Raw genomic sequence first — 15,585 nt, 5'->3', positions numbered from 1 at the left:
CAAATAGCACTTTACAAAGAACCCAGCTAAGAATCAGCACTCAATAAAGGACAGATACCATCAGGGCTCAGGAGCCAGCCCTCTGGGGACCTCCCCCAAGGAGCAGGAAGAACCAACCCACTAAGCAGCAAGAGTCTAGCCAGAATTTCCTCATCTCCTCAGGAAAAGAAAAAAAAACTCAGATCTCGATGCTTCCTCTTTAAGGATCATTTTAACTGCAGGTTCTGGCCAGGGACCTCCACTTCAATTCAAAAGGAGCACCCTGAAGAAATGGCAGAAGTCGAGATGGGAACACAACCAGGCCAAGCAGGGCATCCCCTCAGTGATCCAAGACCACCACCTGCAGCAAACACTGCAAGGCCAGAAATCTGCTCTGCTCTTTTCTCCAGCAATGGGATCAATTACACCCTCAGAGGGGCTGGTCTGGGGGCTAAATGCCAGTCCCCACCTGCTCCACACTATTGCTGCCATAGCTCAGCAAGAGACAGCCAAGACCCCAAGGCAGAGGGACAAGTCCACCCCTGCTTGAAACAACAGCCTGGAGGAAAAGCAGCCCATTCTGCCTCCTGAGGGCGATCCCCTAGCTGGTGGGCACACTGTGCATCCTCCCATGCAGGAAAGAGCACAGGGCTATGGGTCCTTCTCCTCGTTTCTTGGTGGACAAAGCACTCAGGACCCCATCCCTTGGGCCTCCAGGGAAAGCAAGGCTCCAGAGGCACAGTTGTCTGAATGGGTAACAGGAAAGAGTTCTTGGATCACTAACTGCTCTGCCAGTGGAGTTTAACCCCAAAACATTCACTGGTTCCAGCACAAGTTTCAAAATCAAACCACTGAGTGCCCAAATGATTAAATGGATCACGTTATCTCACCTCACCGTTGCCATCGCACAGAAGGGGGCTACGCCCATTGTGAGCAACTGTTCTTTGGCAGGGGAAGAGAGACAAAGGTAGGAGGGAAATGAATTACAAAAGGGAAAACGAGCCTATTTGGAGATTTCAAGCAAGACTGGGTCCTAAGGATTAGTTCACTAACCTACTCAGAAGGCTGACACTGCCTGCTACCTAGAGTCTGCAATAATGCCTTGAAATGTTATTAGCAGGGCTTCCCCCTCCCAGAGGCCATAGCCTTTACTGGGCCCAGGTCCTTCCTTTCAAGTCTCTCTCATCACAAAGGCCCTCTCGCCCCTTCAATTCCAAAGGCACTGGATATCCCTCAGCCTCTCAGCCCCTCAACCTCTCGATGTGCCTTCCGGTACTCTGCTTTCCCCTTGCTAACCCTTAGCTAACTCACCCTTTCTACCTCTGCTGACATAGAATTCCCTCCCTCCCCACAAAAACCTGCCCTCCCCCAAAAACAAATTTTGTCCCCTACTGTACACGAAACCCTGTACTTCTCCTTGGCGGCACCTTGCCAGGTTTGCTTAAAGGGCTTCCTTCTTGATGGACTGTAAGCTCCATGAAGGCAGGGACCACTCTGAGATTACCTACTATAACCCTAGCCCAAGTATTTCAATACCCCAACAATACCCCAACCTGACTTTCCAACTTCACCTCCCTCCCCAAGTACTTCAGCCTCCAGCCATACCCCTCAAGGTTCCAAAATCGCCATGCTTTTACTACCACTGCTCTATAAAAAACCCAGGTCATCTCTCAAGGCTCTGCTAAAGGCCAACTGCCCCAGGAAATCTTTCCCAATCTCCCAGCAATACACATGCCTCTCACCTTCACCCTGGTGGAAATAATCAAGCACGAGAGCCACAAGGACCTACCTTCTAATCAGATTCCCACTAACTAGGGGAGTGAGCTTGGACAAGTCACTAAGCTGGAGCCTCATTGCCCAGATAATAAATTTGAACTCCTGGAAAGGATAATGTAAACCACCTAACGGAACCTGGCATATAGTATGCCCAGAGCTCTCGCCCACCATCCCGCTACACCCTAATTAATGATTTGTTGCCAAGTCATCTGTCTTGCCCTTAGACTGTGTACCCCTGGGGGGCATTTCCTTATGTAGGCTCCACCACCCCTAGTCCTCTAAAGTGAAATCAGCCTCGTAAAACAGCAACAACAGCATCACCTAACACAAACTGAATGATCAGTGTTTAGTGTGTATGTTTAGATAGTGCTTAATTCCTAGTATGTACAGGCAATCCCATTTTTTTTTCTTCATCTTAAAGTTCAGAGGTCCATGTGCAGGATCAATGAATCCCGTTTTAATATACCCATGCAGAACACACATGCAATAAAATATATACATACACACATGCATCTCAAAATTCTTAGTGTAATTTTAAGCTTTAAAAACAACAAAATTATAAAAGCAGCAGACTTAACATCATCTGGAAGTTCAATTATTTAAATTTCTTTTACACTCAGTTGACCAATTTTGAATGCAAAAGTTTTGATTTCACATCTTTTAGTCCCTCTCATTAGAAATGAAAAATGCGAAAATTCCCCAAACAGAATTTGGGGAAATTTCAGAAGTTACGTTCACTTTAGCTACTAGAGGAATGTTTTCATTTTCTTTCTATGGCGAAGTATTCAATCTGGAGGCAGTAACCGGTGGATGCTAGGCCTGTAGCTCTCCCGACCCTGAGTGCTGTGCAGGTGGCTGGCAGCAGTGGCTGCTATCAAATTTTGTCTCTCTTTTGTAAACTGCACCACACAAGAGCCATCTTCTGCCTTGGCTTGCTTCTCACCAACACAGAACTGTTCTCCATGGTGTGGAGGAGACATAAAGTATTTCAGGAACTGTACTACCTTCTTACTGCCCACAGTCACAGACAGGTACAACCAATATAAATGAGCTCTTCATCCTGTCCTTTAACCACCCGAATGCAGTGTTAAAACATTCTTCTGGTCCTTCCGCCATCCTGCACCTGCAGGATGCTTGTATAGATTACCCCACCTACTCGAATCTCTGTTAGTTCTGTTATTTCATGTCAGGTGACCTTTAAAAGCTTGAAAATCTGTGTCATGCATTAGCTCTCCTGGGTGAAAGCTGCTTATGTTCCAGTCTGCCAGAAGCATGGTTCTCAGTAAGCTAGGCTATTCTTCAACTGCCATGCTCTCAACAAATTTCAGATAATATTGGAGATTAACAAATGCAAAAAGACTTGCAGATGACTTATAAATTATAAAGCCACTCCAAAAATGCTTTTGTTAGCTAAGATTTTCAAACCGTACAGTACTTAATGTTTGGAATAACTCATCAAAAAGGCTGAAATTGTGCTCATTAGAATGATCAACAACCCGAGGAGACAAAAAACAACTCAATAAAAACTTAATGAATTTATTTCCTATCAGTCTTGTCAGGTTGCATTTTGAATTCTATCCACAGCATGTGATGAAAGTACCCAAACCATAATGTAATCTTATGTACTACATCAAGGATCTGGTCAGCATAATTTTCTGGGATCTGGTGTGAAAGCACACTCCTTTGTGTCTACAATCCTTCCGCAGGAAGGGCCTTTCCCCAATGCAATCAATCAATCAATCAATCAATCATCAGTCCAGAAAAGCCTAATTGCTCACCCATCACCAGTTCTGATTATAATTAGTGTTCTATAATCATGGAGCAGGAAGCACAAGATGGGAAAGGAGGGGGGCCACCGAGGTCCTCCGAGTCACTTGGTAATCACGATCAGCCGTTTTATACCAATAGCCTAGAAGCCAAACACACAACTGCTCGCTCTGGTTAAATTCTGTTAAACCAGTACTAATAAGAATGGAAGTACAAAGCTTGAAATAATGATTTCTTATCCTAAAAACAGATTCTGCATGAGCAGAAAAGCAGGGATAAGCAGAGTGAAGTGTTTGAGAGTGAGAAGCATTATGCGGATGGCTAGAAAGAAAACCTCAATCGAGAATGACTCGCAATAGCCTTAAACCTGCTGCTGAAAATGCCCCCTGATGCATATTTATTAGGTCTGTCATCCAAGAGGCTTGTATGCCACAGTATTTCCAGCCATCATTAATAGGCATTAATGACCACAGCCTTTCAACGCCACTGTGGCGCACTGCAATGCAGCTCCGAGCAGCTGGTGGAATCAGAACAGATGGCCTGCTTCCCTTCAAGGCAGGACTTTCTGCAGGTGACAACATGACTGCTAGGTGACTGACAAAAAGAAAAACAAACAAAAGTTGAAACTGGAATATCTGATGTCAGTAAAGCACATGTTTAGTTTCTCAGGGAAACTTTGACTTGGGCCCTAAAGGTTGGTAGGATTGTTTACAAAACTGCAGTTGTGCTACAGAAGCAGAGTGTTCCTTCCAAGTCCAGAAACATTCACTAAGCCCTGGCCACATCTCCATGTGGGGTGGCAAACTAGGGTGTGCCACAGAAATCCATTTCTCCAAGAGGCTCAGTGAGTACCTAACATGCACCAGAAAGGGAAGCCCAGCATTCCAAGGGGGGTGGAAGTCAAGGTTCCTACCCTCAAGGGGCAATACGCTCTGGTGGAATGCAATGGTCACTCTGGGCACATGGCAAGCAGCACAGAGGGCAGAACCACGTTTTTGTCCAGGGATGCTTAACTATCTGCCCTTATATTTGTTTACACTTCTATTTTTCCCTTCAGTAAATTGCTTATATACGTTGCCTCTTAACGGGATACTTGGAATCTTCTGATTGTAAGAGCAGAACCCACTCAAGGTGGCTTAAACAGAAAAAAAAAGTAAGTAAAAACCGAAAGAAGTGGGGACTCTCAAAGGACACAGGATTATTTTCTCAGAAAAGCTTTTCCTGATTATTTTGTCCGAAAGGATCCCCCACTACCTTATCCTTAGCATTTCACCCTGCCAATTCATCCACCCCTGCCCACCCAATAACTCTCTTCCTCCTTATCCTGCTTTAGTTTCCTCCCAGCAGTCTCTGAAGTTCCATTTTTTATCTACTCCTTTGCTTGCTCACCTCTCTCAATAAAAGGTAAGCTCCAAGCAGGCAGGAAGGGCAGCTGTCTGTCTTGTTTGCTGGTGTAGCCCAGGGCTGGGAGCAGTGCTGGTCCTCAGTCAGTATCTTGAGTCACTGAATGAATGGTCAATCACACGAAACTAGGTCTCAGGAGGTACCCGAACCAGGAACTAGAAGCAAGACAGCTGCCCTCTAGCTCACACTCCATTCTCTCTCTGCCTTGTTGGGCTGCAGCCTCAGTTTCTCCTTCCAACTCCACTGTGCCTTCCAACTCCACTCTGCAAAGAGCAGAGGGCTTTCTTCACTCCCATCTCATACTAGCAAAACCCTGAGACAGTCTCCTGTGCCCTTAGGGTAAAGTCCAAATCCCTTCCAATACCTTATAATCCCTTCATGATCTCCCCCCATCATCATCCCTCACAATGTTTCATTCAATCATTCTTTCCTAGCCATAAAGAGTGTTTCTCTGTTCCTCAAAGTAGCTGCACGTGTTCATCTCTAGGTTGCAGAATACTCCAAACCTTCTTCGGAAAGCACTCTTTCCCTCTTATCTCCATCCTGGTCATCCCCATCTCATCCTGGCACATGGCTAGGGGACCCTGCTAACACATCCACCATCCCAGCCTTCAGGTCTCCCAGCTAGGCTGTCAGTGCTGCAGCACCAGGGCCCATGACTGTCTTGTTCATCTGTGCATCCCTTAGTGCAATCCACAGCATCTGACAAGTGGCAGATGCTCAAATATTTGGGGAATAAATAAATGAACCATGTATCAGTAACGGTTATTCACAAAGAGGCTGGGACAAAAATAAGAGAGCAGTTCACCAGGAAAAGGGATGTGTCTGCCTTGTCCTAGCTGTATTCCTCATGCCTGGAAGAGTAGACAGCCAATAAATATTTGCTGAATGCATACATTCCTGGCTTGCCTGATGTAACTCCACCCCTTTCTCTCCCACTTGAGAAAACACATCAGAATGCAAAAGGGTGAAAAATGACATTATTAACATGACATATCTGAATCATTTGAAAGATCCACACTTTATTACTTGTCATAAATTACTGGCCACATACCCTCAAGACTGATCATCACATATGAGGTAGTTGAGACAGTGGTTGAGAACAGCTGATTTAGACAAAGCTAAGAAATATGAAGCACTTTCTGCTCTTATTATTTTATTTTCCAGAAGATGAAGGTGACAATAAGCTCAGTAAGAACTAATAACTGAATTATTCTAACCTTTACTTTTCTTTTTATAAAATAGATTTCTGCACACCCCAGGAGAAACGTTTAATTAAATCAAAAGACATTATAAATTCCTTTTCACAGTTATTTTTCTCCCATACCAATGAGGTCTACCAAGTTGCTGTTGTCTCCATTCAAAAGCCAACCTACAACCCCACATACATACTTTCAGGAAGGCCACACTGCAAGCCCTGCACAGCAGATATAAAACCAGTGCTCCAATGTGACAATATTGGTCTTCCTCAAATATAGCAACAGCTATTTTGTTTTGTTTTGGTCCTTTGTGCATAAGTATTTTATCTTTTTGATAAAATGTTTGGTAAAATTACTGAACCTGAATCAAGCCTGTTTTACTTTCATTTATACACAGCATCCCCAAATATTGATCACAGGATGAAACACAACCAGAAATGAAAAGACCTAATGAAGCTTTCAGTCTTGGTGTGTTAAAGAGAGAAACAAATAAATCTGAGAAAGCCAGACCAGAAACCACACAGCAACACAGACAGCCACATATTCCAAACAAGGCTAAAGTTAGTAAAGGAAAATATAGCAACTCAAAGCCAGTAACACCATAACCCTTAATAGCCTACAGAATTAGACACTCCATCCACACAAACAGATCTGAGCTCTTCAGATCACCCCACATGCTGAGAGACAGTAAAGATTTTGTTTTACAAATTTTTTTAAATTTCAAAGACCTTTTAGTCTATAAAAGAAACTAATGTTTGATGTCTTTGGGCCCAAATTAGAGTGGAGGATGAGAAAAGGAAAAGTGTTAGGGTATATTTGAAGGTTTCTTATTGCCACCAAAGGGTGGAGTAGTCAAGGCAAAGAAAGTGCTGAGGTTACAGCAACAACAAAAAGCATACAGAAAGTGGGACCTGCTTTTAAAAAAAAAAAAAAAGACCATAAACTCTACAAGCTACTATACCCCTCTTTGTCTTACCTAACAAAACACTGAATCATCCAAAGGAAATGAGGCAGGTATCTACCTCCTTTTGCAGAGCTTATCAATTTCTACTAAAATACTTCATTTTTCAGTCATATTTAGTCATATTTATAAATTTTCATTTGTAGAGGTTCTTATCCTCTTTTTGTGCCAAGAATCCCTTTGGCAGTTTGATGACATGTACTGAGCCCTTCTCAGACTAATGTTTTTAAACATATAAAATAAAATACAAAGGATTACAATTGGGATCACTTATACTTAAATATCAAAAGTCTTAAATTGCTATACATATGTGCACTTTTGTAATAATGCATTAAATAACAAAATCTAGCAGCAAGTCTTTTTGTTGCCTACACTCATAAGTGAACGAAAATGCTAAACTGCAGTTTGAATATCATGAAAATCAAGACATGTTTTTCCCCCATCTAAGTTCAAGAACGTCCCGAACTCCATCTGTGGACCCTAGGTTAAGAACCCTTGGTTGAGAGAGCCAATAAAAATACATTTTGTGAAGCATCAAAAGAAAAAAAAAAAAAGTCTTGCAAAATGCATTATCCATTCAACTGTGAGGTGAGAGGAACTAAGAGAGTAAGCAATATTTTTCCAAAAACCACCATGGCCCATTAGTCAGCAAGAGAGCCACATGCTTCAAATTGAATCCAGAAAGGATGCTTTGAGGAACTGACAGCGCTGCTGGAATCTGTCTTAAAGTGAGGAAAGGGTAGAGTAGGGGAGTACAGCCACCCAGCTCAGCCCAGATCAACTATGAACTTGAACCTCTCTCGTTCTGGGAGCCTGTGTCCTCAAGAATAAAATATAAGGGCTGAACATATACCATGACCATTAGGCCCCCTTCCAGTCCTAATTTTTTTTTATTATACTTTAAGGCTGGAATACATGTGCAGAATGTGCAGGTTTGTTACATAGGTATATACGTGCCATAGTGGTTTGCTGCACCCATCAACCCATCATCTACATTAGGAATTTCCCCTAATGCTATCCAGTCCTAAATTTTTATCATGAGATCATCTCCTCTTTATGCTGGTTATTTCAGTCTATTTAGCTAAATTTCAAAACATCACTGTCTTTCTTAAACTTGGAACATAAAGTTTTACACAATTTAAATGCTCTCATGGGTAACCTAACACCAATGAGTCAAATAGATGTATATCATTACAACTTTTTTTAAAATTCTGTTTTTACGCACATCTTCATAAAAAACAACCACAGCATTGGTCTTTTCTGCTATTAAAACAACTGTCAGGGAACTTAGAATATGTAACTGTTTCTACATTTGCGCCAATGAACAGAATTACTAAGCACAGACCAGGAAGGGCTCTTGAAGCCTACCTAATCCAATCATATTTTGCAAATTGATAAAGAAACAGAGAGGAGGAGGAGGAACTAAGCCAAAGTCACAGAGCCAGTCAGCAAGAGAGCAGGGCTTATTCAGGTCACCCACCTGTAAATGCATGTTCTTCTCACTATACCAAACTGTCTCTCAAATCCTGAGCCACTTCCCTAACCTTAAAACGTAAGTTTAAAATTATAGCAAAAAGACCTGCTGGTTAGACCAGTCATTTTTCTCTACCTTCAGTTAAGTAGTGGACACAACGAAGAGTTGTGGCTATGATACATTAACTGGCTGGAATCATGAAATAATTAAATTCCACTAATCTGCCCAGAAAGTGATGAGCTCACTAAAATCCTAGCTATGTGGAATCTCTTAATAATACTGTGTAACACACAAAAAGATATAGAAGTATTTATATATGGATATAGACATCTATCAGCTCTTCATTCTGCTCTCCAGGATTTCCTAGTAATGTTTCACTATGACATTCGAAAGTGAGCAAAAAGGACAGTCACATAACCATTAAAAAAAAAAAGCACTGAATTTGACAAGCAAAGCTTCTATCAATACCAAATATTAGGCATTTTTAGATCTCAGGAATCATCTCATTATTCAGAAAATCTACTTGAAATTTTCTGTTTTCCAATATTTATACCCCAGAGGACATAAAGATAATATCATAAAGATGATATTAATTCTACGTGGATGTTATTGTTGTTTTAAGATGAAGTACACTGTCTCAAATCCTAAGGGTGGAATATGAATAAGGTTCTCTCTAAAAATCTTCCTACCTAGTCACTCTTTCACCTGAACTCTTCAATGTGTTCAACATTGTAAACAGTCAGAAACCTACTCTCGAAAAAAAAATACCACAATTCAAGTATTCAAAAAACCAGACTAGCATCCTCTACTCACATTTCACCTCCTCAGAGAGAACTTCCCTCACCTTCCAGCCGAAGAAACCAATACCCACCTAAGCAGTCACTCTCCAAGTTTATCAACTCCTCTTCAGAACTTGGCTGCACCTGAAATTGTCACTTATTACTCCTCTGTTTGCATGTCTCTTTCTGTTTATGCCTGTCACTCCACTCTAAAAGGAAAGTTCCCTGTTCTCACTGCATCAGCAATGCCTAAACAGCACAGGCACAGAGTAGGTACACAAACGACGGCTGAGTGTCTCGCCCCCTAAGTGCCAACTATGTCATACTTTGGTCTCCTGGAAAAGCATTAGCAAAGGGCAGACCATATGCAACTGCAACGTTATATCCACAGGCTCCTGTGGAGTGAGACTATGATACTAGGACAATCCAGGGTTTCAATCCTTTCCGTGGCTTCGGAATGCCCTGCACTTCCAGCTACAAACACAAAACCTCTCCAGGCCCACTCGCTGCTTTTCTGAAACATCTCAACAATGATTTCCTCAAAAGGAAATAATGAAATAAAGTCCTGGCATACGTTAATCTTCCGCGTCAAGTTCACAGTGTTAAACACACTTTGAAGCCAGCCACACAAACAAAACCAAACTCCACAAAATTAGGTTGGGCTGAAGTTACATAAGACAGACTAAACTGCGGCTTTTCTCCTGTCATTCCTCCCGCCTTCCTGTGAACCCTGATATTTGTCTTTGAAGTGCAATTAAGATGTAGGTGAGAAAAACACTTATCTGCAAACAGCTTCAAAACAGGTAATGAGATTTCCAATACCACCCCCACTTAATGCACTAGCAACAAAGTCAGGAAGACTGGGAAGCTTTGAGTTGTGCGGTGTCTGGAAGCTTCCCTCAAAAACTCCTCTCTTTAAAATTATTTTTAAGTCAGCACTTACTTCAAGGCACTCACTTATCAAAACACGTTTTGCAAAGTTCCCTGAGTCTTCCCACAGCCATGACTCCTCATATGTGTGCTAAGCCTACCTATCAGCGCCGAGGATGTTCTGAATACAGGTCTTTCAACGCAGAAGGACAAAAGCGCGGGTTCCCAGGAGCGACACATCCAAAGGAAAAAATAATCCTTTCTTCAACACTAAACCCAAGTTGTTCCTTCCCCCCAGTTTCCTGCACTTCCCCCTTCCCCCTCCCCTTTCACTGCCCACTATATCCAGTTTTAAGCCCGCAAAGCCTCTCTCCTGGCTTATTAAGGGTAAACAATAGAAATGTCACAAGGAAACTCAGGAAGTAGATGAAGTCTCTAATTGCTGCCGTTTAACGATTGTACATAATTACTATCTTCAAGATGCGGCTTTCACCAGCAGAGAGGGAGCCGAGGCGGGCGAGGCTGGCGAGCTCCCCGCAGCCGGGAGGGCATCAGCGAGGCCGGGACCGGGGGGATACGGCCCGCGCCCCGGTGCCAGGCCCCGAGCAGCCGCATCCTGCCCCTCCCCTCCAGAGCACTCCAAGCGGGGAGAAGCGGAGGGCCGGCCGGCCCGGGTCACACACAGTTCACTGCTCTCGGGCTGCGGCGGCCCGCGGCGGTCATCGGAACAATTTGCAAAGCGCAGCCGGGGATCCCACAGCCCGCGGCGGCCCGAGCTCACGGCGCCGCGCTCGGAGTTCGGGGGCGCGGGTACCACGGTGCGCGCGGGAGGTGGGAAGACGGGGCTCCGCGCCGGCCGGCCTCTCAGCTTCGGGAAGCGACCCCGCGAAGCGCCCGCGACGGCGGCGCCTCACATGGAGTCCCTGCCCGCCCTCCCCGGCCCGGACGCGGCGCGCGGGAAGTGGAGCCCCTGCCCCCGCCCCCACGATACGGCCGCGGACCCGGTGCCCGGCGCTGCCCCCGCTGGGTCGCCCGAGTTCTGGCCGCCACTTCCTCCGCCGCGTCCTCCGCGCGGACAGCGCAGCCCGGCGCCCGCCGCAGCACCCCGAGCGCGCGCCGATGGGGGGCATCCCGCCCCCGCGCCGCCGTCCGGGCCCTGAGAGCCTCTCCTGCCGCCCCGAGCGCCCCGGCGGTCCCCAAAGAGCGCCGAGCCACCCCGCCAGCCCCGCTCCAGGATGCGGGCGCTCCCCGCCCGCGCCGCTGCCCGGGACCAGGGACCCCAGGACTCACCCGAGCACCACCAGCTCCCCGTATTTCACTGGCTCCTTATTGGGGGCGCAGTGTTCCTCCTGGCCAGGGGAAAACATGGAGCCCCGCTCGGCCGCCGACGCGGCCGCCGACGCCGCCGCCTCCGCCGCGATCCCCGCCGAGTCCGCGCCGCCGCTACAATCCCATCCCGAGAACGGGGTGAGCGCGCCGGGGAAGGGCACGGCGGCGAAGGGGGCGCGGGGCGGCCAGTCCCGCTGCTGCTCCGTCGTGGCTGCGCGGCTGCTCCGCCTGACTCCCCGGAGCTCCGCGCGCCGCGGCCGCCGCGAGTCAGAGCCGGCAACAAATGGGACCCGGCAGCAGGGGGACCTGCCTGTGCTGAGCGCCGCCGCCGAAGCCCCGCGGGAGGGAGGGAAGGAGGAGGGAGCGGGCGCACGAGAGGCGGGGGCCGCGCGGGGGAGGCGGGGGCCAGCGCGCGGGCAGGTGGGAGCCGCCCCGCCCCATGCAGAGCCAGGCGCCCGCCCCCGGCCCGCGGGGCGCCCCCTCCCCCGGCGCGTGGGGCCGCCCGCGCCCACTCCCCGCCCCCCTCGGCCCGGCGGAGGCTCGGCCCCTGTGTTATGTAAACATAGAGTAAAAGGGAAAGGAAGTTCTTAAAGGAGCAGCTCTATTTTTTTTCCTCACTTCCTTCCCCAAACTTAGAGCGCGGGGTCCTCAGCCCTCGCCGCCTGGTTCTTCAGCCGCGAAGGCCCGCGGGAGATCCTGGAAACGAGCGGCCGCGGTTCCCAAGCCCACGTTTTCCTGGCTGGAGTTCGATGGGATTAACTTCCTCTCCGAGTAGAATAGCGCTCTCTCGATGTCACTGTGTCCCGGCTTACATCTAGAGGTGTCGCACACACCCACTTGGGTGCCTCCCCTTCCAAAACCAAGCAGAAAGGCGTCTAGAAAATTAGAAGGTTTTGCCAGTTAGTGCTGGCGTAGAGGACGTTTCGAAGGCGCTTGGAGCACCCCACCGTTGCACTGGATGTAGCTACCCCGGCTTGTGGTCAATAGAGCTCCACCTGGCTTTTGGGGGGTGGCGGGGGGATGGGGGAAGAGTTGTTTTTTAATCCATACTTTATCCACTTTTCCTGTGCCTTCTTTCCATCCCCTAATACATATAAGGGGAAATTACCTGGGTGGACTTTTTAGTGAACGTAAATGTTCCTTTATGACCATGATTTAATCAATGCACTGTTTGCTTTCTATTCTTTTTAAACTAGTTATTGCTATGGCTTTAAAATATCGTAGACTGTGATAGTTTTACTGACTGCTATTTTTCATCATACAGGATTTTATTGTTCTAACATTTATTAAGCACTCATAATGTGCTAGAAACTCTACATATTATTGCGAGTCATTGCCTCTCAACACTGTTAAATATTTAAAGAAATAAATACTGCAGAAGCTACCCTGTGTATAGTGACTGGTTGGCTATGACCGGAAGCAAAGGGCTAGAAAAAATAATAATTGCATCTGTAACCTTCCATTCCGCTGTGCTGCACCCCTTGTGTAACATTCTCTGACAGGTTATTACGGTAGTGACATGATGTTTCTGATAATTTTACTTCAGTTAGGAACTGATTTTTTTAATTGAGGTTTTAGAAATAAATTATTCCAAAGTAACTAAAGCCACACCACTGGTAAGCCAAAAATAAACTTTATTAAACAGTTAACTTATTTCAGCTAACTATAGAAATTCTGTATTTCAAATGAATATTAGTTATTCTGCATATATTACGTATTCTCTATATTTTTTATATGTAATAAAAAATCTGTTACAGTTTTAACCAGCACTCCTTCACTAAAGGGATAAATCATGTCTCCTCCCCAGTGTTGATGTAAATTTCTTTCAAATTTCTGCTGGATTAATGTTGTCTTCATGTACTCTGTGCATCTACTTACCACATAGATTGTATGACTATCAAAGATCTGTCAGAATCATTCTGCAGTTGCGCCGTCACGATTACGATGATGCCTGCCTCTGTCACCCTAGCTTCTCTAGGCCTCCTCTGTTGCTGCTCCTGCTCTCTAGGCTACCATTACCTCCTTCCTTCTCTCTTGGCCTGCTGTGCCTGTGTGCGTTGCATTGCATTATACTGTTCTGGCTGCATTTCCTCCTTGCTGTGCTTCGCATCTGCTCTTAGGAAGATAGAAAGAAATATGTATTAACCTCCTACTAAGTTCCCAGCACTAGGCTGAGAGTTTCCCATAGGATATCCCAATCTTCCAAGGCCCCCCCGTCTAGCTATCTGCCTGTGGCACCCCTGACTTCCAGAGGGACATGTCTCTCTACTCTCCCAACATGTCTTTGAGAATGTTTATAGTACTTAATCAGGTCTGTCTTTATCAGACTGACTTACAGGAAGTGTTGTTGTGAATGAGTTTTTGTGTCAATGGAGGCTTTTTATCCTAGGCAGCTCAAGGCTAGAACAGCTCTGTGAATCACTCTGAGCCCTGAAAGCTTCTGACTGGTAAGAGCAATTCTATTGATCACAGTCAAGAATACATACAGGGACCAGGCATGGAAATCCAAATGAGCAAATGGGCTGAGTGAGGACTGTGGCACATTGGTAGGGTCTGTGCCGTCTACAGGGCTTATCTGTCACTCATCTCTAGCTGATTGTTGCCATGTGACAATGACAGTTCACTCTTGCTAGATTTAATTTTTCTAAAAGCCTCAAATCCTGATTACACCAAACCTCTCAATTTTTAACTGTTGGCAACTCATTCACACTTTCAATTTTCTTGAAACACAGCATGAGCCCATCAAAACTATGTCTGTTTTTCTAGACTCTATGTACCCAAGGTCCCCACAGTTGCTTTCTCTGATTTCAAGGAAACAGACATGAGTAAAGGTAAAAACACTTCTCAAATGGTATCAAATGGTAGGGCTGGGGGGATGGCAGAGTGGTGAGGGGTGTTAACCTGATTTTCTCAGAGCGTTGATGGCTTGTGTTCCTAAAGAAGCCAGCGTGTGACTTTCTCTGTGCATCTCTTATCAGAGTTATTTGCTCACAACTTAAACCAATTAGGACATGACCCCATCATCCCCAGTTAATATTAAGAATCTGATTGTAGCATGGATTTATCCCCTCTTGAATGTAATTGTTTTAGTGAGTTGCTCCAGGCTGGTGGGACAATCTGGCTGTGCCATCTGCCAACCCACTAAGAGCCAGGGTGGGCTTGGCTGACTTGATTGCCAGGGCAGACCCTTCCCTGCTCTCTCTGCTTGCCATTCCATTTATGTCCCTCACCCCAGACCACTCTCTTGAAGAGGATGACCCACCCACATCATCCCAGAGGGAGTCTGTGCTATTTCTTGGGCTACCAGAGGCCATATGCTTACTATACAAATAAATAATGTAAGGCTTTATCTTGACTTTTCCCCAATTATGTCTTCCTGTTTTGTTAAAATCAAAAGATTTAGTGAAAAAGTGTATGTTTGTTTTAAACATACCTAAAGTCAGTCAAATACCTTTCAGTATTTCTAGAATGAAGCATCTAATTTTTGGTCATTCTACATTCTACCTTACATGTTTATGTTTGGAAAGACTAAAGAGCAAGTAGACACTTTCAAAAATATGTTTGGACAAACCGAGCAAGATACAGTATATTTTTTCATGCAACTTTAGATTACATTTCATTTTTAAGCTGTTATCTTTTTGTAGTTTTCTGACTGAGAATAATATAAGCTCTTTGTCAAAAGTTTTAGAAATACGAAAAAAAGGATTTAAAAAATTGTCTTAAATCATCTCTAATCTCATTACCCAGAAAAAAACCCTATTTATCATTTTTGTGTATTTCCTTCATTTTTTATTTTTAATTTTTTGACATATGTATAATCACCCTCTCTAAAGTGTGTCCTGCCTTTTTAATTTAATATTATATTGTCAGAAGTTTTCTCTTGTAACTAAAACTTCAAAAATATTTTTGTTGTTTCATTATCAACATTTATTAACCATTCCCCTCCTATGGAATATATAGGTGGTTTCTAATTTTTGCTCTTATAAATAATAAACATGTTTATATTTGTTATTACTTCATGAAGACATATTTCTATAGGTAAAATTA

At 45.0% G+C, this 15,585-nt stretch overlaps 1 protein-coding gene across 1 annotated transcript in view; it reads right to left on the bottom strand.

Moving 5' to 3' along the window:
* Nucleotides 1-11,981, bottom strand: part of PELI2 (pellino E3 ubiquitin protein ligase family member 2) — a 183,020-nt gene extending 171,039 nt beyond the window's left edge. Inside the window, exon 1 of the mRNA XM_034937609.3 lies at nt 11,500-11,981. Coding sequence (XP_034793500.2) covers nt 11,500-11,576 — 77 coding nt within the window. The 5' untranslated portion in view covers nt 11,577-11,981. The remainder of the gene's footprint in view (nt 1-11,499) is intronic.
* Nucleotides 11,982-15,585: the final 3,604 nt, after the last annotated feature.

Source organism: Pan paniscus, chromosome 15 (assembly GCF_029289425.2).
Source record: "Pan paniscus chromosome 15, NHGRI_mPanPan1-v2.0_pri, whole genome shotgun sequence".
NCBI lineage: Eukaryota > Metazoa > Chordata > Mammalia > Primates > Hominidae > Pan > Pan paniscus.
Note: the sequence above shows the minus strand (reverse complement) of the source record. Positions and strands in the feature narration are given on the sequence as shown.